The sequence below is a fragment of the Gekko japonicus genome, unplaced genomic scaffold (assembly GCF_001447785.1).
Source record: "Gekko japonicus isolate JY-2015 unplaced genomic scaffold, Gekko_japonicus_V1.1 scaffold1, whole genome shotgun sequence".
NCBI classification, from domain to species: domain Eukaryota; kingdom Metazoa; phylum Chordata; class Lepidosauria; order Squamata; family Gekkonidae; genus Gekko; species Gekko japonicus.
Window position 1 is genome coordinate 4,003,476 of NW_015164181.1, and position 27,034 is coordinate 4,030,509.

The 27,034-nt window shown below is 44.7% G+C and overlaps 1 protein-coding gene across 3 annotated transcripts; it reads right to left on the reverse strand.

Annotated features, from left to right (window-relative positions):
* Window positions 1–33: 33 nt before the first annotated feature.
* Window positions 34–27,034, reverse strand: LIG3 (ligase III, DNA, ATP-dependent). Of its 3 annotated transcripts, none has more exons than XM_015407993.1 (20): window positions 26,999–27,034; window positions 25,172–25,732; window positions 24,035–24,178; window positions 22,985–23,182; window positions 21,464–21,615; window positions 20,130–20,296; window positions 17,132–17,209; window positions 16,566–16,734; window positions 14,801–14,956; window positions 13,501–13,632; window positions 12,044–12,123; window positions 11,836–11,923; window positions 11,017–11,094; window positions 10,129–10,252; window positions 8,959–9,101; window positions 7,252–7,326; window positions 6,946–7,092; window positions 5,612–5,786; window positions 4,883–4,977; window positions 34–829 (listed from the first exon to the last, which is right to left on the reverse strand). In XM_015407993.1, the coding sequence occupies exons 2-20, from the start codon at window positions 25,710–25,712 to the stop codon at window positions 593–595; spliced, it is 2,979 nt and encodes a 992-aa protein (XP_015263479.1). In that variant the 5' UTR covers window positions 25,713–25,732; window positions 26,999–27,034; the 3' UTR covers window positions 34–592. The 3 variants fall into 3 exon arrangements, with proteins under 3 accessions (XP_015263479.1, XP_015263480.1, XP_015263477.1); XM_015407994.1 differs by lacking the exon at window positions 26,999–27,034 and adding an exon at window positions 26,455–26,489 and having other exon boundaries at window positions 34–826; XM_015407991.1 differs by lacking the exon at window positions 26,999–27,034 and adding an exon at window positions 26,455–26,489.

Sequence of the window (27,034 nt, forward strand, 5' to 3'; positions counted from 1 at the left end):
CAAATACATGCTGGATGAGGACTAGTGTCATTAAAGAATTATACATATTTGAGAAAGAATGTCGACCTTTAAAGCCAAGTAAACAACTGCCCCACAGTCCATTCATGCAGATGTATGTAATCAGTGATCTGGCCTCCGTATAACCTTCAGTAATACCAAGAGAGCTCTTTTTGGCAGTATAAATAGAAAAGGTGAGGACACAGTGGTAGGCAAAGTACAGCTCTCCCAGGAAGCTTTTCGTCCAGTCTGAGTCAAGTACCACTAAGAGCAGCCAGACAGAACCACACTTGACTCTTCACCAAGATGCTGGAAGCAGGAAGCGCTGGCCTCTTGACTCTGAGCCTTCCAACACAGATGGAGACTCGGCTGTGGCCCTCAGACTGAAGAATTTACCACCACCCCCTCTACTCTAAAAACAGGTGGAGTTTCAGTTCATTTCCATGTTGTCATAACTTTTCCCCAGAAGCACCAAATTTCATTCCAGAAGGTGTTGATTTAAAAATTACAGTCAAATAATCCTTGGGAGTCCAAAAGCTATTCACATCTGTTGTTAGAGGAGAGCACCTGTTCTCCAGGACTTGCAGCAGTGGCTTCAGCAAGGGGCCACAAGCCTCCTTTTCCGAATGCAGGCCCAGATCCAGTCAGGAGAGACGTGCTTGGCCTCCAGATTCTCATCCACGTCCCCCATCACATGCGTGGCCGAAGCTGTGTCAAACTCCTGGACCAGGTCTCCATCATAGGCTATGAAATAGCGCCTGATTTTACTGAAGTCCTCCACGGAAGGAGGAAGGTACAGCTTCACCCCGGTGAATATGTCCAGCAGCGTCTGCTGTGTTACAGGCAGGAGACAAAGAGTTGGGTAAGTAAAAAAAGAAATTTTAAAATGCATCTTTGCTTGGGAAAGTCCTTAAAGTCAGGGAAGTATCAACCCTGCTGGTCACAGGTTCTGAACTTTTACTGGCTGACTTACAGTGACCCTGCAGGATTTTCTACGCAAGAGACTGACCAGGGCCAGCCCTGCTTAGCTTCTGAAATCTGTGAGATCAGGCTAGCTGGGACTATCCAGCTCGAGGCCGCTACAGAATACAGCTCCTGTAAAAGAATCCGGCAGTTCCCAAATAACATGGAGAACCGGCATTTTTAAAAAAGACAAAGCCTCCCAAGTTTCTAATCCTCAGGTTTGTAGTGAGAACTTAAACCACTTGGGGCAGCTTTTGAGAGGTGAAGCGTCTAAATCAGGGGTGTCAAACATGCGGCCTGGGGGCCAGATCAGGCCCCCGGAGGGCTTCTATCAGACCTGCAGTGGAACTGGCTGTCTTCTGCTTCTTCCAGTTCTGCTGCCGCTGCGTCATTATAGGTCTGCGGCTTACAGATACACACTTGAACAGCATACTCAAGATTGCAACAGCAGACATTTTGATGCAATAATTTAGAGCAAGAGGTATCAGTTAGACACTGTTAAATAAAATATTACAAAAGTGCTAATGTTTTAAGCATGATTTTAAGTAAAAAAAAATGTGTTTGTGTCCTTTATAAAAAGTTTATAACTCCGCTACCTGGCATTACATTTTATGACACACATGGCTCAGCCCAACAAGGTGTCATTTATGTCAGATCCGGCCCTCATGACAAATGAGTTCGACACCCCTGGTCTAAATGGTTCTTCCAGGAGGTTGAGTTGGAAGGGGAAACTTGGAATTTGTGCTGGGGCCCCCCTCCTGTTCTACTCTCCCCACCACAGCTTCAATCTCCCCACCACAGCTTCACTCTCCATGCCCTAAAGGGGAGGGGGGGCTGAAGAGTGGCTACGTTTCTGGTTAACAAGCACAGCATCTTTGTGTCTTGCATGCTGTCTTCTCAAGGCCTGTGGTGTGGTGATGAGCTCTGTCATATATTAAGACCACAGCAATTGGCTACACTTCAGTCTTTTAATGATTAGCCAACTGTGCTGCCACCTGTAAAAGTCTCTTGCTCCCAAGTGAGAACTGCTGCTCTGAGCATCTTCCTCTTCATCACTAAAGTTACACTGCAGCCAACTCTCCAATTTGCCGCCTCTGTAAGGAAACAGCAGCTGGGTTGAGAAACTGGCCGGGCCCAGTCCTGCTCCCTTGGGCCCAGCTTTGCTTGGAGGGAGCTTATCGGATGATGGGCACGAGGTTTAGCTTTAAGAACACTGCCCTGCTGGATCAGAGCAAGGAGACCATCTGGCCCAACAGTCTGTTTCCAACAAAGGTCATCCAGATGCCTTTGGAAGCCAACAGGCAGGTCATTTCATGCCTGCTCTCTCTTTGTGCTTTGCCCCCAGGAATCTGGCAATCTGGCTGGTGTCTGTTGGCTGATAGGTCTCTCAACAGCCCAGATCCACAAACATCTGGTTTTAAAGCACAGGCTTGTACCCTGTCTCCTGGTAAAGGATGGCACACACTTTCTCATCATGTTCAAGACTGCTCTCCCACCCCACAATGGGAATACACAAGAAGGATTACAGTGTGTATACAGACATAGTATTGACAAATGCACTGTGACAAAACGCAAAATTATACTAAGAAAAGTTATGTATTAATAAAAGATCATGAAAATATATCATACATAGAATAACAGAATCTCATAATACAGTGGGCAAGTGAGAAGGATCCAGAGGAGTCCCAAGAAAATCCAAAGGGATCAAAAAATCAGAAGTCAAAGTCAAAGATCACACGAGGGATTTTGGATATGCGAGCCTTGTTCCAGCACACTTCATCAGTGGAACTGCAAAATATACAATCACCGTATTGCTGCACGATGATAGAAATTATGTATATAATAAAACATGCTTAGCTGGCTTACCCAGTCACAGTACATCAATCATTTATTAGCTGTTACATAAATCTGAGTCATTAAGGGTGACTATCATTCCTGCAAAGTTACATGAAATTACAAGGTATGTATGTATATTACTGTCGTCTATGAATATTTCAAATTACAATAAAAAGCAATAGTCTTACCAGAAACTTTGTTACATGTTTTCTTATATCAGGCACTGCTCAAGCGTAATACAGAGAATCAACTGCAAGGATAGAATAAATGCCAAACACTCCAGTTTGAAACTTATGCACCCTTTGGGTTAAACCGATCGGTTGAATTTGTTTTTTTGTGAACTCTCTCTTAAATTCTGTGTAGGTTCATACACATTCCCACTTGTTTCAAACTGGAGTGTTTGGCATTTATTCTATCCTTGAGACGTTCTATCATAGGAGGCTATACCTGCATTAAATTGATTCTCTGTATTACACTTGAGTGGTGTCCGATATAAGAATACATCTAACGGTTTTAGGTAAGACTTTTGCTTTTTATTGTAATTTGTGATATTCATAGGTTTAGACCAGGTAGGAGACTCAGAATGTGGCAGGTCATAGAATCAGAGTTGGAAGGGGCCTCCAGGGTCATCTAATCCAACTTCCTACACAATGGAAGAAATTTACAACTCCCCCCCCCCACCCAGTGACCCCTGCTCTAGGGAGGAGTTGTGATATTGCTAACAAGGATGACTCCTGGCGCATCCTGTATGCCTTGAAGCGTGGTTGTTGATCTTGAAAACAGAGCATGAGGATATGAAGTGGAGTGTAGGAGATGGAGATGACCATCTTTTTTTGTTTGTTTGTCTGTTGTCATGCCGCAGTCAAATGATGACAACCCTGTAGGATCTTCAAGGTAAGAGATGGCCAGAGGTGGTTTGCTGTTGCCCGCCAATGCGTAGCAACCCCAGACTTCCTTGGTGGTCTCCCTTCCAAGTACTAACCAAGGCTGACCCTGCTTAGCTTCTGATGAAACTGGGCTAGCCTGGGCCATCCAGGTGTCAGGGCAAATGAACAGAGCTGGTTTGCCACTGCTTGTGTCTGCATTGGAACCCTGGGCTTCCTTGGTAGTCTCCCATCCAAGTACTAACCATGGCCAACACTTCTTAGCTTCCAAGATGTGACCATCTACTATGTCTCTTTTCCAGAGCAGAGGAATGCTTTTCCAGAACTGAGATGACAATAATATATAATAATATACATACATACCTTGTAATTTTATGTAATTTCATGTAATTTTGCAGGAATGATTGTCATCCTTAATGACTCAGATTTATGTAACAGCCAATAAATGATTGATGTACTGTGAATGGGTAAGCCAGCTAAGCATGTTTTATTATATACATAATTTCTATCATAGTGCAGCAATACAGTGATTGTATATTTTACAGTTCCACTGATGAAGTGGGCCAAAACAAGACTCGCATATCCAAAATCCCTTGTGTGATTTTTTTACTTTGACTTCTGATTTTCTGATCCCTTTGGATTGATTTTCTTGGACTCCTCTGGATCTTTGTCGCTTGCCCACTGTATTATGAGATTCTGTGATGTTATTCTATGTATCATATATTTTCCTGATCTTTTACTAATACATAACTTGCATTAGAATAATTTTGCATTTTATTACAGTGTATTTGTCAATACCGTGTCTCTCACCCTACAAGCCAAAATAACTGCAATTTCAAAATGTATGCAATTTTACATGCACCAGATCTCTCAGAAGCAAGATGTCACCCCTTAGGGCAAAAAGAGACAAGAAAATGGAAATGAAGATTTTTGCTTCAACAACAGAGAGGCAGATGGAGGAAGGTTAAAGGACTTCATTTGCATCATGTTTTTTCTATTCCAGGATTTCTACTCAGTTCATTAAGAACCAGACTCTGAATCTTAAATCCCGTAAATCTGACAACAGCTACATTAGGTTTGTGCCCATGTCAGATTCATTCAAACACAAACCAGAACTGGTGGCTTCTGCTCCCAGAATCTGCAGTTTTATTTAAGGAACAGATTTGAGATCCTCGGGCATGAGGGATCTCTGCCCCACTTACCTTTCCTTTGTCTTCACCCGGCTCAGGCGCTTTCCTCTTCTCTCCTCGTTTTTCCTCCGCTTTCTTCAGAGGGGATTTGCCAAGTGGTTTGCTAGCTGTGAACAGAAACCCTTTACGTCAAGTGATTTACTAGTGGTCCGAGCTGCTCCGTTTCACACACCCCTCCCTCCCAAAGCATCCCGAAACTTTACTGAGTTGAGACATCTTTATATTGTTTTACTCGGATTACTTCTGCAAAACTCCGCGCAGAGCACTCTTCGGCCCAAACAAGGTATATCCTTCTGAAGGTAGCTTCTAGAGCTTGTCAGGTTCCACAGCCAACAATGGAGTATACGCTTATCAGAAAGGTTACACTTTATTGAAGAGCTATAGATGCATTAACAGAAGCACTGTTAAGAATGGTGTTGCCCCTGCAAGCATAATGGGATATAGGGCACTCGTATGCACCCCCCCTTCCATGAGCCAATTAGCCATATTCCCGCGTGCGGGAGAAGGAGCCCCAGACCGTTAGAATGGAATCTGGGAACCGATAACGCTCCCACGGTTTTCCCTGAGCTCCAGACACTACACCACCTGCACATCTTAGAGATAAGAGCGTTACAGCAGAGATGAAGCACAGAAGGAATGCAGCAGTAATTAGTACACAGAAAAGGGAAGCCGATGCCCTCCTGAACTATCATGGCAGCATAGCTGACAGAGCTCCTCCTACCCACAAGGACCGTCCCAGACCTTCAGGCTTCTTGATTTTTGCAGGAGACTTGCTGGAGGGCTGCTTGACTGCCTTCTGAGGAGTGGAAGATCTGCCCAGCCCCTCGTTCTCTCCGCTGCTGCCAGCTGTGGAGTTGTCTTCCTCGGTGGCGACCACAGTGAAGTCTGACTTCTCTTTGGACAGCTGATACAACTCCTGGTATCAAAGAGCAGGGGCACCCCATTAGAAAGGTCCACCAGCGAAAGTAATTGCAAAGTTCAGCTTTCAGCTACCCCACCTCCACTTTTAGATGATGCAAAAAAATAGCTGTTCTTCACTGGGTCCCTCTACGTGCAAGAGCTGACCGTGGCTGGACTATTTCATCTGCACCAAAAGGGCTGCTACCCAAACAAAAAGGGAGGTGTGCTCTCTCTCCTTTGGTCCTGAAATTATGAAACTCCCTCCACCAAAGCCTGAGCCCAACAATATTCCTGGAAGTCCTTTTAAGCTTTTCCTGCTTGGGTTGCCTGCAGAGGGGATTCCTGGAGCTTCAAGTAACCTAGCTGGAGAAAGACTGACTGGCAACAGGGGGATCATGAGTTAAGAGGTGAAAGGGAGACAGCAGGAGCTGTGCTCTGTATTTGGCATGTCATGTGCTGATTTACTTTTAAAAGGGAACTAGGTTGGCTGCTGCCTCCTCCTGTTGGGGTTTATTACCCAGGATGGCTAAAGGGAACCTTCATGTTTAGAGGCTAAGGATCAGGTATCTGGAGACAAATAGCAGGACAGGGCTGTTGCTGTCATGTCCTGCTTCCAGGAGGCATCTGCTGGCTCTTCATCATCATCATACCTTTATTGGCATTGTAAAAGGGGAACATTAAACGAATACATAATATTACGAGTTAAAATATCCTAAGGTTACAGTATATTGCTTCGTATAAAAACGGCGACATGTAAAATTTTTGCCACTGATCCAGTTATATTGTCACCAGTGTTGTTAAGTAAAAACAGTTTATATGCATCAGGAAAATCCATAATGCTGGATAAGATTGAAGATAAAATACTTTGTCTGATATTGTCATAAGGACACTCTAACAACACATGGGACACTGTTTCAGTAGTTCCATTTAAACAGGGACAATGTTTATTAATAAGTGGTATACCTTGAAATCTTCCAGTTAAAACCGCTGACGGTAAAACATTAAGCCTGGCAAGACTGCTGGCTCTTATGAACTTAACCAGCAGGGTACCAGCCTAAGGTTCATGTCTGCACAAACCTGGACTCTATTTGGAAAGCAAGGGCGCCCAGACAGCCAGAGCTATGGGTGGTCTTCAGGAATTAAAAGAAAGAAAGAAAGAAAGAAAAATTACTTGCCTTGAGTTGTGGGAGGTTGGTGGCCGTTGTCCAGTCTTTGTCGTCGCGGATGCGTGTGCAGCGGGGGAAGCGGATGGAGATCCCGTCAGCAGTGTGAGCCTCTGCTTTGGAGAATTCTGCTCCAGTAATCTCCCACACAGGCGCTTTCTAAGAAAAGAGTGTAAACTATCAGTGCCTCTCACACTTGGCTTAACCTACCTCACAGGCCAATGTTGCGAGGATAAAACAGAGAAAGGGGAGAAACACATACATTGCCTTCAGCTCCTTGGAGAATGGGGAAGATAATTACTACGACACACAATTTACCTTTGGATCGGGAACGATGAAGTCGGGATAATAATTCTTATTAATCTTCAGCCAACTTGGAATTTTACTGGGATCCTACGAAGCAGAACACACACTGGTGTAGGAAATAAGTATCGTCACAACACTATCTCAGCACACCAGCGACACAGCCCAAAACCTTTATGAACGAGCTGAGCCAAAGCCTGTTCGAGACATCTATGATCTGGCACCATTCCATTCCCAAGCCCTTCATAAAGATTAGTAGCAGTTCCTGGACACCTGGCTACAATTCAACTTGAGTAACCTGGTAACCAGCAAGACCGTATACACCTGGAAACTAAAGGGATTTGAACATTTTCAAATACTCCAACCACTTATCCAGCAGACATCTTGAATGACTGTGACTGAACAGAATCACACTGCTTGTTTTTGAGGCAATAAGGAGGATGCTGGTGGGTACATCTAGTCCAGCATTTTGTTTGCAGCTGGGCCAGCCAGATGTCTCTGGGAAGTCCACAGGATGAAAGCAGCACCCATTCCCTGTTGCTGCTCCCCCACACACACCAAAAAGCATCCGGTATTCAGATAACCCAGAAGCAGTGTATCTTTCATTTGGCCACAATGGCAAAGAGCCATTGAATGACTAGTTTATAGATTTGTCATCCATCTGTTTTGCTCAAAAGGCATCTAAGTTAGAGCCCAGGAGGCATTGTGTAGCTCCATCTTGTCAGATCTTGGAAGCTAACCAGGGTCAGTATTTGGATGGGAGACCACCAAAGGAAACTGCAGAGGAAGGCACTGGCAAACCACCTCTGCTTCTCACTTGCCTTGGAGGTCCCTTGCTGGGGGTCACCATAAGTCAGCTGTGATTTGATGCCACTTATGGGCATAAGCTAGAGGCCATCACTGTCATGTAAGCACCATCTGAACTGGGCAGATCAGACACAGGTTTACCACCTTGGTGAGAGAGGTAACCCTGACAGATGCTGATGGGGTGCAATAACTAAGGGTGCTAAACCATCACAGAGGAAGGCAGGGGAACTTTTGCCAATTTCCCCCCTGCAAATCCCTGCATTGCCCCATGCATCGTCCCCTTGAGCCTCCAAAAGCAGAACTTCAGGGACCCAGTAAGCCGCAGCAGAAGAGGAGGGGTGTCCTGCTCCACCAGCACGTCCCTGCAGGTGGGGCTTTCCATCCAACCCAAAGGGCATGAACCACGAAGCCTCTTGTTCAAACATCTACTTAGTAGGTGGGCTTAGACAAGGCACTCTTTTAATCCTGTGAGGCAGGTTAGACGAGTGTGTTTACTGGTCCATGGTCACCCAGAGAACTTCCATGGCAGAGCGGGGATTCAAACCAGGGTCTGCCAGATCCTAGTCTAAGTCCTGCCCTACCTGGCTTATCCCTCCCCACCCAATCACAGTGTGAAGTCTTGGCTTTCCGAGCAACTGCAGAGGGAAGGACACAGAGATGTAATCACAGGATGCTGCTGTACACTGAAGAAGACCATTGGTTCACCTGGCTCAAAAACGCCCGCTCAGACAGGCAGTGGTTTTCCGGGGGCCCAGGCAGAGAAAGGTTCCCCTTCCCTAACACCTGCTACTGAGAAGAAGCCCTTATTTGGAGATGCTGAGGTCAAATCTGACCACCACCTCAGCCAGTGCACCTTCTCTGCAAGGAAATGCCAGAAATGCGTGCCTCCCTCTAGAGCGGAATGCATCTGCTCACCTTGCTAATCTTCACCATGTCTAGCTCCTTCTGCAGACGGGCAAGAGTGGCATCGTCATGCCCGCCAGCACATTTGGTCACTGTGCACCACTTCTGGCCGTCAGGATCGTAACAGCCCATGAGAAAAATGGACATCATGCCACCTGGGATGGAAAAGAAAGAAATGGTATGTGCATCTCAGAGCTTCAACTGGATGCGTCCCTCACATTCAAGGGATCTCTCTGAGGACCGCAAACCCCTGTTCATTTCTCACAGTTCCAGAGGGAATGTTTTGGTACTATGGTACAGTCTTTGTGGTGCCTATTTTCCAGCAGCCACAAGAAAGGTTGGCTGTGTTAGTCTGACTATGCTTTGGGTCTATGCCAGAAAACTGGAACCACCTGGGAAGACTCCAGTAAGACATTAAGACATGTTTTGGATGTAGGGAGAGTATTCAAACGTGTCAGCACCCCAAACTAACACAGCCCCAATGAGAACGTTAAACCTTACTTTCATAAACACACATGAATCTGCCTTATATTGAATCAGACCTTCTGGTCCATTGAGGTCAGTCTTGTCTACCCAGACTGGCAGCAACTCTCCAGGGTCTCAGGCAGAGGTCTTTCACACCACCACCTACCTGATCCTTTTAGCTGAAGATGCCAGGGATTGAACCTGACACCTTCTGCATGCAAACCAGAGGCTCTTCCACTGAGCCACAGCCCTTCCCCACTATGAACTAAATTCAAATGCAGCAGTTGGATGTTGTCCTGGATTTTTCCCCCACTATGAACTAAATTCAAATGCAGCAGTTGGATGTTGTCCTGGATTTTTTTAAATTGTACCTCTTCTCCCAAGAACACAGAGGGGAGTACAGGGTTTCTGCCCTTCTCTCTTCCAATCGCTCTGTGAGATAGGTTATGCCAAGAGGGACTAAACATGCAGAATTACTCATTACGTTTCATGGCAGAATAGGATTTGAACCAAAGTTTTTCTGTTCTTGATCTCTTACCCACTCTGCCATGCTGGTTTCCTCTTTATTAGGGCTAGCTAATGGATTCCAGAGAAGCAAGCAAGCATTGACATTCTTCAGGTTGGACACATTACGACAATCATGCCCTGAAACAGAACCCCACAGAAAAAGGTTCTTCAGGGATGCACCCCCCACCCTTCAGATGTTGTAATACTGACCTTTGCTGCCTTGCCCATAGAAGGCACCCAGGACCACCAAATCCGCTGTGTCAGCCATCGCTCCCTCGTTCAGATAATCCTTTTTTACTTTTAGCCAGTGACGTTTTCCAGGCTCGTAGGTACTCTACACAGAACATGAAAAGGTGGGTGGAGAGGAAAAGAAATCAGGGAGATGTACTCTGAAACCTGATCTGCTCAGCTGTGTTCAACAAGAACAATAAGAGAAAGAAGGTTTTTCTTTCTCCTTTTTGCAAAAAAATATGCTTGCAAGTGCATTGGTAATGCCTGCCAAGATCTCTGGATCAGAGGGCTAAAGTGGGCAGGCTACTTTCCTCATGATTAGCCAAGGCAGAATTATTTTTTAAAGTATCTCTCAGCCAAATGGCTTTTGAGGCAGCTCAGAGAAATAAAATCCATCAAAGCAATAAATAAAAGACAGCAATACTTGAACAGCTGGTAGCAGAAAAATAAAAAAGCACCTTGTGAATAAAATTCACAAGAAGCTAGTGAACAGCCCCCACTTCCACCCACACAAACACCCCAGGAAACAATAAAAACTGAATAAATGGATTTTTTTTTTGCCTGGTACTTATAACATGTTAGTCTCTGTGCAAGGCAAGCAGTTGTGGGCAAAGAGTACCCAAGCTGAGGCCAAACCAAAGAAAAGGCCCTGAAGGTGGTGTTCTGCAAAATCATCATCATCTGCAGATGGGGTCTTGCGAAACTATGCAACAGTAAATAAAGCACTGTGGAGGGGGAGGGAGGTTCTGCAGTGGAACAGAAGGAGCCACGTGGCCTCGTACCGTACTGTACAGACACAGCCGCGATGGGGCGGGCGCGTGCACTATTAATGTGGCCTCCGCAGGAAGAGGAAATCCACCCACTTGCCTTCACATCCTTCAGCACTAATCCCTCCAGCCCCTCGCGGATGACGCGGTTGATCATATCGGCCAGGTCTGAAGCTTTCTGAAAGAAACCGAAGTTGACTTTTTTAAACGAAAGAAGAGGCACGAGACTGGGGTTCCTTGGAGGGAGGCTCTCATTGACAAAAAAGAGCAAGAGGAAATGGAGCAAAAGCAAGGCAGATTTGCATGTTGGTTCACTGCCACTCTCTCTAGCAGGGCTCTGTCAAAAAAGGTCACTTTTGTGGCCACCCAGACAACCCAGCAGAAACTACAGTCACACTCGAACATGCAAGAGTCATGATTTTTCATCTCCAACATTTGGATGTCAGTTAAGTCTGCGGTTAAATTCTAGCTACCGTGGCCATGCCATGACAGACCCATCTTCTGGGAATTACGCATACGGGACAGAAAAAATTATTTCCCCTTCTTTGTATCACCAGGGCATTAGCCCATTTAGGGCAGCAGCATCTGCTCTAGCAAGCTGCAGATCTCCAGGGTCCTGGGCAAAGGATGGTCTTTCTGAATACTTGCTACCCGGGATCTTCTTCATCAGAGACTCTAAAAGACTGAACCTGGGACCACAATTGTATAAAACAGCAAAACACAAGGGGAAGTTCTCGTCCCACTCGCAGTGGGACTTTTGAGAATCCTCAGCCCGTCCACTGTCCTTTTTAAGGTTTCTCAAGCTTCAATACTGAAATTTGGGAAACACTTTTTTTTTTTTTTTTAAATGTACTACTGGCATACTCTCAACCTTCTTTGTGCCTCCATCTCCAAGTTGCCATCTGAAATGTGTCCTTACCGTGACGTGTTTCATCTCTGAGAAGAGGATCCGGTTGGGGATTTCCACCATATTGTCATGTAGAAACTTACGACGCTCCCGTAGGGGCCTGTGGAAGACCAGAAAATGTGAGCAGGTTACACCAGTGGGACAGGCCACTGACTGGTTCAGGAGCATTTTTTAATAAACACCCCTCACCCACCGACACCCTAAAGCATCACACACCTACCTGTCCATCAGGCTGACATCGTTGAAGTAGATGCAGTCAAAGACAAACAGACAGACGTTGGCATCCTGGAAAGCAGCTTTCTGCAGAAAGGAGATGGGACTGGGCTTAGCTAGCATGGATAGTGGACTGTAGCCACAGAGCTTCCTGGAATCGGACTGGAACCCATTGCCTTTGGAAAGCAACAGGCTTCCTATGGAAGCATAAGTGGCACCAGGTCTTGTTCTGCCCCTTCACAACATGGTTGGTTAAAGTCCCTTCCTCTCCCCCATATATAGCTTCCTGATGGAGGCCTTGCCTATGTAGTAGAGAGAGATTCTTCTCTGCTCCCTGATCCTGCAGGTCTTTCCTGGGTTCCTCAGACCCATATCTACCCTCAAGAAAACAGACCTCAGCTTGCTTCTCCAACTAAAAAGTTTACTTTGTCCTTCATGTAGAGGTAATTAGCACACTTGCTTCCTGGGAAAAGCCCCAACTCTGCAGCAATCCAGATATTCATTTTTCTGACTCCCCTTAATGATAGGTGGGTGTTTTGTTTTTGTTATAATATATGGGAATGCCTTTTCTTCTTATCCTTGTAAGGGCCACTGCACATTTCATGTCACTTATTACAGGTCCCACTGAGTTTTATATGATAAGTTTTAGGTTGTTCAAGTTGTAAAGTTTAGGTCTGATAAGTATCACAGATAATTTTTAAAAGCTGAACCCTCCCGTGCTCATGCCTTCCAACTTTTTGGAGAATGTGTGTACCTACCAAGGCGGCTAATGAACATGGTTGGAAGAGGGTACTTCAAGTTCTGGAAGCAACGACAGAGAAAACCCTAGTGTCTAGTACCCACTCCTGAAGATGGGGAACCCAAGGCAGGGCCATGGCGGACTTTAAGGCATGCTTATGTAGAAGCAGGTGGAGCCCCAGTTTAATGGGTTTTTGAAGAAGTACAAACTAGCACTCTGCATTCTGTTTAAGCCCCTCCCCCGATGATTTAATGTTAGCGTAGATGTTTATTCAATTGCTAAAGATGCAATCTCTTTTACTGTTAACACATCATCGTTAACATTAGGAAAGTTTTTTGTTTATTCTTTTAAAGAGAGACTCTGTCCCAAAACACTGTAACACTGATGTTTTATTGCCTGCTTCTATATTTGAAATTTGTAATACATCTGATAATACACCTGATTTTACTGGTTGTATGTAACAACTCATAATATTTGATAAACCTGATGAATCTATATTTTTCCTACCCCCTCTTCCCTTCTGTATCTCACTTTTTCAGAGAAAATTAAAAAAAACAGCAACCTGAAACTCTGGAAAGATCTGTGAGCAGTGGTGAGATGTGATCAGATCAACAGGCCCCTATTTAAACTCTGGCAGGTGTATTTCATAAAAGCTCACTCTGCCACACACTTTAACCAACGAAATCAATTGAGGGCTGGGAGAGATTACCATGATGCACCTATACCTTGTGCACCCCGAGAGTGCCAAAAGGCAGTGGCTTCCCGGTTTTGGTGTCAATCAGCAGGACCTCTGCATCCAGGATCATGCTGTGTCCCCCTGGGAATGCCTTGGGAATGAAGTCCTTGAAGTGGGCCACCTGGTTTAAGAAAACACAGTATTAAACTAATGAATCCATAATCATGTGAGTTTCTGCTATGTTTATATGGCAACTCAAAGCATTTAAAGTACCCCATACAGTTTTTCTGTGATTCATACAAGAAAACCTAATGCAGTTCGTGTTGTATTGCTGGGGGGGGGAAGGGAAGGAGAAGCTATTCTGCCTCTGGGGCACAGAGGCAAATTTGTTGTTCAGTCACACAGTCGAGTCCGACTCTTCGCGACCCCATGGACAAGAACTCGCCAGGCCCTCCTGTTTTCCGCCGTCCTCTGAAGTTTGCTCAATTTCATGTTCGTTGCATCTTATGACACTGTCTAACCATCTCATCCTTTGCCGTCCCCGCCTTCTTTGACCTTCAATCTTTCCCAGCATCAGGGTCTTCTCCAGGGAGTGCTCCCTTCTCATTTGGTGGCCAAAGTATTTGAGCTTCAGTTTCATTATCTGGCCTTCCAGGGAACAGTCAGGGTTGATTTCTTTTAGGATTGACTGATTTGATCTTCTTGCAGTCCAAGGAACTCTCAAGAGTCTTCTCCAGCACCATAGTTCAAAAGCATCTATTCTTCGGCGCTCGGCCTTCCTTATAGTCCAACTCTTGCAGCCGTACATGACTACTGGGAATACCATTGCTTTGACCATGCGGACCTTTGTTGGCAGGGTGATGTCTCTACTTTTTATCATGCTGTTTAGGTTCGCCATCGCTTTCCTCCCAAGGAGCAGGCGTCTTTTAATTTCATGGCTGCTGTCACAGTCTGCGGTGATCTGGGATCCCAGGAACGTGAAATCTGTCACTACTTCCACGACTTCCCCTTCTATTTGCCAAGGAGTGATGGGGCCGGATGCCATGACCTTATCTCACCTTAAATCCACCAGGTGACTTTATGGACAGGGTATCCTAACCTGAATAGTCCAAGATAGTCCGATCTCATCAGATCTCAGAAGCTAAGCAGAGTCGGCTCTGGTTAGTACTTGGAAGGGAGACCCCCAAGGAAGTCCAGGGTCGCTACACAGAGGCAGCCAATGGCAAACTACCTCTGTATGTCTCCTGCCTTGAAAGCCCTAAGTTGGCTGTGATTTGACACCACTTTCCACGCATAAGCTTTAACATGGCTGGGAGGGAGTAGCTGCGAACCCTGTTTCAAGTCGATACCTTGTGAGGAAGGACTGGTTTCAGGCTGCGGCTGAAATAGCTGAACTGCTCTCCCTTCTTGTGCACCTGGACACGCTCTCCATCGTACTTGATCTCCGAGTACATCCCGTTGGGACACTTCTTCATAGCATACTCAATGGATTTGCAAGCTTCAGCCTGACAGAGGAAAGGGGGAGGGGGAAAAAACAACAACTCCCATTTTATGATGCAGTACTCTACAAGTTAGATATAAGAACAGTTAGGCAGAGACTGACCCACCACCCATCTGAGAGGAGACCAATTTACCCTGCTTGGTAATGACCCTCTGGGCTCTCAAGCTGAGGCCCCATCCATCCTCACCTTCAGAAATGTTGTTCTGTACGGACAACATTCTGTGCTGTTGACATGTGAAGTCTCACAGTGTACTGGCATTGAAAAAGACCAGTGAAAAATTCCTTCCACTCGAATTTTACTTATTTACTTCAGTATGGTGCAGTGGTTGAGCGATGGACTCTAATCTGGAGAACAAAGTTTGATTCTGCACTCCTCCACATGAAGCCAGCTGAGTGACCTTGTGTCAATCCAGCTCTTCAGAGCTCTCTCAGCCCCCCAGAATAAGTCTAGCTCACCACCTAGTGCTGCATAACACTAAAAGAGCTAGAACTTCAAGCTACAAGGCAATCTTAGGAACTCTTGGCTATACTACACACAACACATAATAATAATAATAACAATAATAATAAACCACCCCACCTTTCTTCTCAATGGGAACTCAAAGCAGCTTACATCATTCTCCTCTCCTGCATTTTATTCTCACGACAACCTCGTGAGGCAGGTAAGGCTGAGAGTGTGTGACTGGCCCAAGGTCACCCACAGCAAGCTTCTGTGGCAGAGTGAGGATGGTCTCCCAGACTCTAACCACTAGATCAATGCTTTCTGCAGTGGTGATGCCCATGCTGGTGGGAGGTGCATGGGTGGAGGACAAAAAGATACTCTGAAAACCCAGTTTGATTTCCCCCCCAAAAAAACTTATGTGAACAGAAGCTGGAATATGGGAGTCCAGCATTTGTTTTTTGAAGCTAGACAACAACAGAAGACAAGGGACAAAAAAGGTTAAGAAACAGAAGAGAAATACAAACCCTACTGAAAAAGAGCCCTCTCTCTGTCCAAAGACCCTGGAGAGGGTCTGACAGCCAACATTCTACCATCATGAATACAACTCGAACTTTCAGTTTCAAGCTACGGGGGGGGGGGGGGGGTTCCCTCAGTGTTATCTTGATTCTGGCATAATACAAGGATGCCTCTTGGACCACAGTAGGGCCTGGAAATATCCCAGAATCACTGATGGTCTCCAGAGGACAGAGATCAGTTCCCCTGGAGGAAATGGCAGCTTCAGAGGACTCTGTGGAATCACATCCCACTGAATCCCCTCCCCTCCCAGGCTCCACCCCTAAATCTCCAAGAATTTCCCAACCAGGCGCTGGAAATCCTAGGCCAGAGCGAGAAGAGATGCCGATCAGGCACTGGTTGAACCTAAAGCAAGACCTCACTGAGAACCTCCTCCATAATGGCCTCTTAACTATCCTTCAATTGAGATATTTTGATATATTTAATTTTTAAAATGGACTTGGTAGCCATGGGGAAGGGGGGGGGGTTAAAAGGCAAATTGCTGAAACTGGGCTACAAACTGCTATTAGTTTCAATGGTGTGTATTCAAGTTCAGCCATTCAATCAGCCAAAAACCTGCCCAAGCAAGACACTGTCAGGCAGTACAGTAGTCCCTTACCAGCATGGGCTGAACAGGGGTCATGAGTGTGGCCTGCACACTGAGGGTTTTTTTCAAGCCTGGCACCTTCTGAGCCTCCTGCTGGTTCCTCAGCACCCTCTCCACCACGTCTTGGAGGTTGCGTGATGCTTTGAATGCCTCGTAAGCATTTGGGTCCAAGGCATCTAGACTTCACACAAAGAGGAAAGAAATGAGAATTCTTCGTTCCACCTATTAGTTTAGGGCAAAGAGCAATGTGATCTTCCTGGCGGTGGCCTCCGATTAGAGCCCTCTACCCGAGGAAGGCAACAATAGTAAAAAGCTACTTCTGCCTGCTATTTAAAAAAAAAAAAGATGCAAGACAACTATTTTCAAGAAGGTTTTAAAAATATATTTACACCCTCTCAACAGAAGAATATTTTCACATGTGACTACTTTATGCATCCCCCCCCCCAATCTTTATAATCAGTTCTGAAATCTGATAAGGGACAGGGTTCCTTCCCTAAGAATCGAGCCCGCATGTGCCTCCATCGCCCACATTCTATTCCCCTCCCACCAGCATTCATTTTTGGTAAGGCTGCACTCACACATGCTTGGCGCCAGCATTCATTTTCAAGTCATGTTTGATTAACCTGATGATGCACTTCAGGTCATTGGCTGTACACCTGGAAGAGAAGGATCACTGCTCAGTCAGTGGATCTTTGAATGGCCCCTTCCCACGCAGAAGGGAAAGAAATCCAGCAGCGAATGAAGATGGTTACAATCCACAAGAGGTAGGCAGGTCTATCAGAGGGTTTATGGCATATATGCTAATGCATCTAAGCAAATATTCAGAGTAGCTGCTTTGAAATTTGTCTACAATGCTGCACTCCTCTGGTTACACAATGGTTAATTTTAGCAGCTAGATAAAGAAAATGCACTTATCATCTAGTGACCTTCTAGCTTCCTGCTTCATCTTTTAGGCAAAAATTGTAAGATGTCCTGTTTGATATAAGAATACCATTCCATCAACCAACCATCAGTAATTCCCCTTCCAGGAAATTCAGCTAATTGTTTTCAAAAAGGCTAAGATAGCAAGGACATTATTATTAGAGTGCAAAGACACCCTACCCGACAGATAGCTGAGAGAAGGATTTCGCATTGGGGCTGGTACTATTTAATTTATTCATCAATGATCTGGAACTAGGGGTGAGCAGTATAGTGGCCAAGTTTGCAGATGACACAAAATTATTCAGAATGGTAAAAACCAAGGCTGACTGCAAACAGCTCCAAGAGGACCTCCACAAATTGGGTGAGTGGGTGGCAATGTGGCAAATGAAGTTCAGTGTTGGTAAGTGTAAGGTGACACACATTGGGACAAAATATCCCAACTTCAGGTATAGACTAAAAGGCTCTGAACTTGCTGAGACTGAAAGGGGGAAAAGATCTTGGGGTCGTAGTGGATAGCTCCATGAAACTGTCAACCCAGTGTGCTGCTGCAGTGAAAAGGGCAAACTCTGTGTCAGGGATTATTAGGAAAGGGACTGAGAGTTAAACAGTCAATATTGTAATGCCCCCGTAGAGATCTATGGTGCAGCCTCATTTGGAAAACCGTGTACTGGTTCTGGTCACGGTATCTCCTAAAGGACATTGCAGAGCTGGAAAAAATACCGAGGAGGGCAACCAAGATGATCACGGGGTTGGAGCACCTTTCCTGTGAGGAAAGGCTGAAGAGTCTGGGACTTTTCAATTTAGAAAAGAGATGACTATGGAGGGGACACAACAAAGGTTTATAAAAGTATGCATGGAGTGGAGAGAGTTGACAAAGAGAAATGTTTCTCCCTCTCCCAAAATACTAGAACTCGAAGGCATCCAATGAAGCTAGATTCAGGACAGACAAAAGGAAATACTTCTCTACACAGAGAGCGATTAAAATTTAGTGAAGCACTAGCACCAGAAATTCTGCTCTTAGGACTTAGAATGGAAGAGCTGAATGTAACTAAAAAGACTATGTTATGGTATATGATCACGACTGCAAGAATGGTGTATGCACAATGTTGGAAACAAGAAAGAACACCAGAAATAGAAGAATGGATACGAAAAATTCTGTTCATGGCAGAGATGGACAAAATTACGAAGAAACTGAATAACAGGGAAGATCTTGACTTTTTTGAAGAATGGAATGACTTTAAACTTTACCTAGAAAAAAACTGGGATGTGAAGCACAATTTACTATGTTTAGAACAATATTGAGATTAATAGATGTTATCTTAAGAGGTACTGGAGGGTCAAAGGGGGAAACATTGTGGGAAGCCACCAAGAGGGAGGGGGGATATGGGAATATAGGTATTGGTTTAAGAATGATAATAGGGTTTTTTTAACTGTAAGAGGTTATTTCCATGAAAATAAAAAAATCTTTTACTAAAAAAAAATAAATATTAGTGAAGCACTAAACCTCTGAATCTCAGAGCCAGGAGGCAACATCAGGGGATGGCCTCAGCCTCCATGCCCTACTGTTGGCCCTCCAGAGGAACTGGTTGACCACTGGGAGAGAATGGATGCTGGACTAGATGGACTATTGATCTGATCCAGCAGGGCTCTTCTGATGTTCTTATGTATGCATTTAAAACTACAAATACTCCAGCAACACTTAGTGATCTGCCTTAGATTGCATCAGACCATTAGCCTAGTACTGTCTATTCTGACCAGCAGCTCTCCAAAAGGAATTTAGCAAAGAGATGGTGCAAGAGGAGAGACTCCCCTGTGGTCTTGTCAGTGGATGGGGCTGTTGAGCTTGGAGAAACCTGGGATCACATCTGGGTGCTGGTAACAATATAATTTGGATAGCAAAAGGTAATTTGGTTTGCGGTGTGCTCTTTCTCCAAGACTGACAGCACCAAAGAGATGCTTCAAGCATACTATAAATGCAAGACACAGAGAAACCAGCAAACTGGGTACGCTTATGCCATTTGTTGACCATTCGCATTGACCTCAATATAACTTTTCGCTCTGAAATTGGAAAGAAAGAGGAGTGGAGCTACTGGAAGCACGGCTCGGGCTTTAAGAGGTCTTTTGCTTAGTTTACTTATTTAGACTATTCATATACTGCTCTTACAGACTTAGGGTACTTTCAAGGCAGTTTCCAGACTATCACGAGTACAGCAAGAATGTAGAAACATGCAAAGAATGTTTATTGAAATAATTGTACTCTAAGGTTGCATTCAAACAGTAAAGGAGCGGGAAAAATAATCTGATTAGCAGAACTGCAACAGAGACATTTTTAGAAACAAGCAGTCAGTATCAGAATGATTATCAGACAGTGCTAAAATACTAAAAGCCATGAGGCAGAGAGAGCTTATTATACAAACCCCAAGAGGGAAGGAGTCCTAGGTAACCAAAAGCATCTCAGCCTGGCACTGAAGATTCAACCATCAGCACCAGCTAGAGGGGAGAAACCCTGCAAATGATATGCCACAACAGAGGACGCCCCATCTTACAGAAGGTGGCTCATCTGCAGCCACAGCAAGTGCCCCCCAAATACTGATCTTAACAAATGGGCAGTTGAGATCCTCTTAAATTGGAACATGCAAGAGAGTCTCTCCCTACTTGCTTGCAATCTCCTGCAGCAAAGTTTGCTGCTCCTCCTCTTTGGAAAGCTTGGAGAGCTGGGTTAGAAACTTGTCCACCTCTTGGATCGTCAGAAGGCTTTTGGAAGCCGGAGGGCAGGACTTGCTCAGCTCAAAAAAGATCCGCACCGTTTCCGAAACATCGCCCTGTTTAGGGAGGAAAAAAAATCAAGAATGTCAGACGCCAGAAAGAGCTGTTTCTTTGGATTCCACTTTGCAGCAAAAGGGAAAGACAAGGAAGTTAAAAATTTTGTCTTCTGCTATACAGGCCCATTGGGACACAAAGCAGATGGGCAAACCAGCACTGCAGGGAGATGGTGCTAATGGCACTTTTTTATTTGGGGCAAGGTAAAGGGGACTAGTGTTCCCTCTAAGCTGAGTTAGTGTGAGCTAGCTCACAGTTTTTTAGCCTCCGGCTCATACATTTTTGTCTTAGTTCAGGAAGGAGGGCTCCAGAGCAAACTAATTTATGCAGTAGCCAAACTCACAACTTTAATGCCAGTAGCTCACAAAGTAGAATTTTTGCTCACAAGACTCTACAGCTTAGAGGGAACACTGAAGGGGACATCTTACCTTTACAAAGAGGAGTGCGACAGAAGATAGAGCTAGAACGTGGTTATTAAGCGATTTAGATGGAGTTTTAACAGAATAAAAAGAAACAAGCAAGACTTAAGTGTCTGCCCCAAGGTGCATACAGTTTACACTTTGACAGCAGGGAGAGGCAACAGCCAGATGGTGGAAGCAAAGATAACATGGGCTGAACAAGGCCATATAAAAGCAACATTTCAGGTCCCAGTATTACGCACACTTAATACCTGGCATTTATATAACTCTCTCTAGTGTTCAAAGCATTTTATGAGTGCTATTTTGTAATCCTTGCACCATCCCCATAAAACAGGCCAGGATTATTGATCCCCCATATTTCAGAGAAGAGACAAAGACACAAAAGGTAGTTCCCAGCATCTGCCTCTGTTCAAAAAAGATGAGCTAGATAGACCAATGGGACCAGTTGAGTAAAAAAGACCTTCACATGCGTCCTTTGCTTTATGTGACCAAATGTGACCCAGCCCTCGTTAGGAAGTGAGTCATGGCACCCTGCGTGAACAGAAGCTTCCAAACAAGTCATCAAGAGAAAGCTTTGTGAAGTGTATGTCAAAACAAGAATAAAACAGAGCTTGCAGAGGGTGTGAGAGTGTGTTAAATGAATCATACTTTTAAAGCAAATGGGATAGGTGGCTACAGAAAGGAACTATGTCACAGAGTACAAGCAACTTGAAAGTTACTAGCCAGGAATCTAATTTCTCCTATATTAACCTGTTCCAGGTCACGGGTCATGACTTCTTGGTTGCAGATGAAGATCCTGCTGAAGAGTTTCACGATCTGCTTGTCGTTCAAGTTGTATACGCTCTTAATTACCCCAGGCAACAGCAGCTTCACCGTCAGATAGAGATCTCCATGGAAACCATCTGGAAGAGACACAGATGTTTGATACCATGTGAGCAGCTGGAAGCCTCCGTAGGCTTAAGGATGCCTTTGCATAAGAATGCTAGTTTCAAATCAACATGGGACCCCCCTTGAAGCCACCACTTGCTAAGGGGTCTGCTCTTGGAACAAAAATGTAGGAATGACTTTTTAAAAATTTCCTTCAATGTCGAATTGCTGTCTAGATCTTGGGGGATCAGTATTACCAGAAATATGCATCAGAACAGAGCTCTGAATTTCAGAATCTAGGATTCTTTCAGAGCGTGTATGCCAGTTTTGGGGGGCAAATAAAAGACTAGCTTTGAAGGGGTTTCCACTATATTTATTCTATTTAGTGTGCTCTTACGCAACACAGTAAAAAATAGAAATCCTTTCAAAACCAGCTTCCCAAACTATAAATACAATTTTTCAGAATACAAGGTCTAATTTTGAAGGTGCTTCTCTGTTTTTATTTCACAAGGATGTTGTTATCTTATTCCATTAACGTGGAAAGGCAAGGTAAAATATTTTGCTTTTGTGGGAACAGTTGTATTTTTTTAATAAATGTGTCTCAAAAGGAGTACATGTTTATCTCAAACTAAACTCAATGTCAGCTTTCTGAAACCCTGTCTTTTCTTTCTTTTTGTCAGAAGAAAAGAAGCATACAACCAAAGTCATAGTGAAACAATGAAAATGAGAAAATCTTGTCATCCTTACTAAAAACGCAAAAGCATCTTGAACCAAAAAGCCAAGGAGATGGAAACAGGAAGGATAAATATTGTATGAAGTGCCTAAGTAAGTTTCTAGTTCTTGGGACTTTATATGCCTGACAAAGCCTCAGAAGCCGAGTTCAGATGGTGGTGCAGCTGTGAGAAAGATGGATTTGGATATTCTCATGCAGCGAGTGCAGATGAGGGGCTTTGTTGTTAAAATACATCCAGGCAGTTGCTGTTTGAGAAGGTAAGAACGTTCAGAGATAACCAAGATCGTTCTGTTTTAGAGACTGCACTGCACTTGGTTGGATCATGTCCATTTCCCAGTTCTCTTTTGGTACTTAAACCAAGATCGTTCTATTTTAGAGACTGCACTGCACTTAGTTGGATCATGTCCATTTCCCAGTTCTCTTTTGGTACTTATTTTAGAGCATAATGACTCATGGCTTTTGCTTATACAACTCCATTGTTCGTATCACAATTACACAAAAGGAAGTCTGTGCCAATGCAATTAATAACATTTATGAAGTGCTTCAAAGTACTAAAACATAAGTTAAAGTAGAAGAAAGAGGCATTCGTCCAGCTGCATAAAGTGAGATAAAACTTGCAGTGTAATATCATATAAAATTAACAAAGACATTTTTAAAAGTCACAGTCGTACCTCCTCCGGTTCCCTTTTGCAGAAAGTCCTGGATGATCTGGGTTTTCACATTGTAGCTTGGCTTCTCTGCAACCATAGCACAAAGCTTCCTGAATTCTCGCAACAAACAGTCCTTGTGCTTTGGGTCACACTTCTCTGCAGACAAGCTGAACTTCTGAGAAGAACTGGATGCCGCTTCCTCAGAATTGCCTGGCTTAGCTGTGTGGAGACCAGAGAATCAGCTGAAGAGATCATACACTGGTATAGCCTGTGCATCACTAACTCCCTCCAAGATTTATCCATCTCTATAACAAATATAAGGCAGAAGCTTCTAATAGCTAAGGTATAATTTTTCTGAATTAAAAATTAACTATCTCACATACAAGCATTTAGGCATAAAGATTATTCGCCCTCCAAGGAAGCTGCTCACTGCACAAGTCTCTCTCCTGACTGGAAGGAGATCAGCCCAGAACAGTAACTCATGCAGAGATGCAGCAGGCAGACTCCTTTAAGCAAGCAACCTGAACTCTCAAGAGCTTGCTTAAATATATAAGAAGTATTTTGCACACCACACTAGTATGTCCTGCCATACTGTTAGCAATTACTATTTAAAGACATACTGAACTGCTTGGTAGTTGTTTTTCAGGACCTTTTCCAGCTCGTCTATATAAAGTGACGATGCCAGGAACCAAATTTGGAGACTTTTGTGTGCAAAGCACATGCTCTGCTATTAGCCACAGCACCTCCTTGTTGGCTACGTGATTCCTTATTGACAAGGGCAGATATATAGATCCAAGAGGTGAAGATAGATATCATTTTTAAAAAGTCTTTCATTTTGTTAAAAGGTGCATACTGAGGAAGAAAGGGAAGGAAATCAGCTGCCAAAGTTACAGTAGGAGGCCTGAGAGGATCGTTCACCACCTATTAGGTTTGCCCTATTAAAATCACTACATTACCCACAACTTGCTGAAGCTGTTGCAGTCGTGCACGTTAGTACAGATTCTGCCATTACTTTGAGCCAGGTCCCACTGTACGAAGAGCAAATGAAGAATGCCCCATCATAATCCTCACCTGTAAAGCCTGAGAATTTCTTTGGTGAGGGATCAGAGGAAACTGCCGGCACCTTCTTGGGGGAGGTGATTTGTCCAGTGGGAGAAAGCTTTGCCTGGACAGTTGCCTTTTTCTTCGGTGTATTCACAACTTTGGAAGTAAGCTCTGCAAAGAGACAGAAAGTCAGGCATCAAATGACTCAAAGGCATCCACAGGCCTGCTGTGCAAGTTCAAAATCTGGTATACAGTTTGGTGCTCAGAGCTGTTGTTTTTTTAATTTTTTTTTTTAATTGGGGGTTAGCCAGAGTTGGGGTTACCCCTACATGGACCCATCATTCTGGGCAGTTGAAAAAAAATCTGAAAACACCTCAAGTTTCATCCCTTTCCTTTTTCCTTTCAGACTCCCCAACTACCTTATTAGCAAATCTCAGTGAGTGGGGAAAAAACTTCCTAAGAATGTAGAGATATATGCAAAGATGCCCAATTTGCATAATATCTGCCAAATGCACAAATTGCTGGTAGCTGACTGCAGGAAATGAATATTCCAATTCAAGCTGGTACAGGATAACAGCTAAGAGCTCACCCCATTTTCCATCCACGATACAGGAACAACAACACAGAGAGCAGATATTGTCTTAATCCAGAGAGCCAGTATAGCCTCCTGGAGAAGGTTTGAGATCCTGTTTCAAGCCCCTGCTCAGTCATGGAGCCCACTGGGTGACCTTGGGCTGACTGCTATTTTCCCAAGCAAACCTGCCTTCTATGGTTGATGTGAGGAGAAAATTGAGAGTAGGACCCTTCAGCTCCCTGGAGGAAGCGCAAGGTTCAAATTACAGATTTGTAGTCTCATTTGTAGGACTGATGTAAGCTCCCAAAGGACTCTGAATGCCTAAGCCACGCTGCTGTAATCATCACAAGAATTTCAGATTTCTCATCGGTGCTGTTTAGACTTGAATTCCTGTTCTGGTTTATATCCTCCTCTGTGTTACTCAGACCTGTGAATTTTTGTTTTTGCTACTTCCCATTTCCTTTCACTGAATCTTGCTCATAATATGAACGATTCTTATACTGATTTGGACAGCAAATGCATATAAATGGTATCAAACATATGCAAACAGCCAACATTGACACCATTTGAGAAGTACCCAAAAAGTTCACCTGAGATGTGCTGGTTTATCATCTCCTTCTCTCCATCTTGCAGCTCCTCCCAGCCTTCCAAGTCTGTAAGGTCTTCGATCTTCTTGGTTGTAGCTCGAGCCTTCTCCAGCTTCTCAAAGATGCACTTGACGTGGTACCACTCCTTCATGTCCCCACCAGACTCTGTGAATGGGTTGGGCACCACCTTCCCAATGCGCACCATCCCCTTCAGGATCTTCTCTTTACACTTTTTACAGCCCGCCGTGCCTCGCTTGGCATAGTCCACACAGTACCTCTGCTCTGTCATCTCGAAGTCTGCACACAGGGCCTTGAAAGTGCAAACGTGCAAAGATGCTGGAAAAGCAAAATCTTGTGCTACCGGTTGGTATCTTCGGCCCGTCAAAAGTAAAGAGTGATTTCTCCGCAACAACAAGCAGTTGTAAAATGTCTCTTGGATGCCAAAGCAGGTTTGGGAGGCCTGTACGGGCAGTGAGACCCACTTCTCACTTCTCTTTAGGGTCCTGGCTGTGCAAAAGAGCAAGACTTTAAAAAAGAAAGGCATCCAAGTTTCTTAGCTCAATGCTGTGGAAAAGACAAAAGGAAAAGGGGGGGAATGCATTATTATTATTAGCCCTGAAAAAAAAAAGAGAGATCTTTTTAGGTAACAGCTTCTTAATTTTTATTCAAATGTCTACTTTTTACCAGACCTCAGGACACATGATTCCCAACCCTCCACGCCTTGTTGTCACAGACACTTATTTTATTTATTTTGTTTGATTTATATCCCACCCTCCCCACAAGCGGGCTCAGGGTGGGTTATACAAGTCAACTCAGCAAATGTAGCGACCCTAATGTACAATAAATAGGGTTACAATGACACAATGGCATTAAAGCAATCTAAAAACAGTCTTCTTTAGGGCACCAGGTGACTGGATGATCACCTTGTAGATGATGCTGCGGTGGAAAACTTATTCAGTGGAGTCTCTAGATGTTTAATCACTAAATACATCTCCACATCGCAGGGGAGGCCCAGATGTAATGGATGTCGGCCACCTCAGCCAAAGGCCTGAAAAAACAGCTCCATTTTACAGGCCCTGCGGAATTGCAGCCAGTCCCACAGCGCCCTGATCTCAAATGGGAGCATGTTCCACCAGGCTGGGGTGAAAGCAGAGAAAGCCCTGGCCCTCATCGAGGCTAAATGGACATCCTTCGGGCCGGGGACCACCAGATGTTGATCTGCAGAGTTTCTAACACTTCCCTTGAGAACAAGAATTTGAAATGTAATAGTGGAAAATATACTGTACCCTGTAAAGGAAAGCTAGTTCTCTTGATGTGTTGCTACATCCCCCCAAAGCTCACTTGGCACTTTCCTCTTTTGGGTGGTACTTAGCGCAGCATCACCATCACTTTTTTTTAACCAGTGCAGCTGTTAAATAACATTTTAGTAGTTTTACTGTGTCCTATTGGTGGGGGAAGGCGGTGTCGTGCTTTGATTCAAAACCTCCTTAGGATCCTTGAGCTTAGAGAGAGTCTGACACGTCATCACCACTGCCACTACTTAATAAGCAGTTTCCGACCCTGCTCTCAAGTACATTCAGAAACAGGCCCTACCAACCTCAACCCAAACTACTTTCCGAGGCATCAGGCTTGCAGCAGTCGGCTGCTTCCTCCCCCCCACCCCCCCCCCCCCCCCCACCCCACGACAACAACAAACCACCGGGCCCCAGGCTGACAAGCAAAAGCAATCCCGCCAAGCCTCCCCACAGCTTTCCCCCGGGCACCCCTCCCCGTGGCCAGGCCCGGGGAGGGGGGAGTCACGGAAGAGGCTCGCATTTCTCTTCCCCTCACCGGAAAGGGCGCCTAAATTCCCCGCGCCCCTCACCG

Coding starts and splice junctions, on each gene's coding strand:
- LIG3 (XM_015407993.1), bottom strand. CDS start 25,712: ATGCCTTTCTTTTTTAAAGTCTTGCTCTTTTGCACAGCCAGGACCCTA. Junction 16,735..17,131: donor AATGCTGGCGCCAAGCATGT/GTGAGTGCAGCC, acceptor CTTTGTGTGAAG/TCTAGATGCCTTGGACCCAA. Junction 14,957..16,565: donor CCCCTGTTCAGCCCATGCTG/GTAAGGGACTAC, acceptor TTCCTCTGTCAG/GCTGAAGCTTGCAAATCCAT.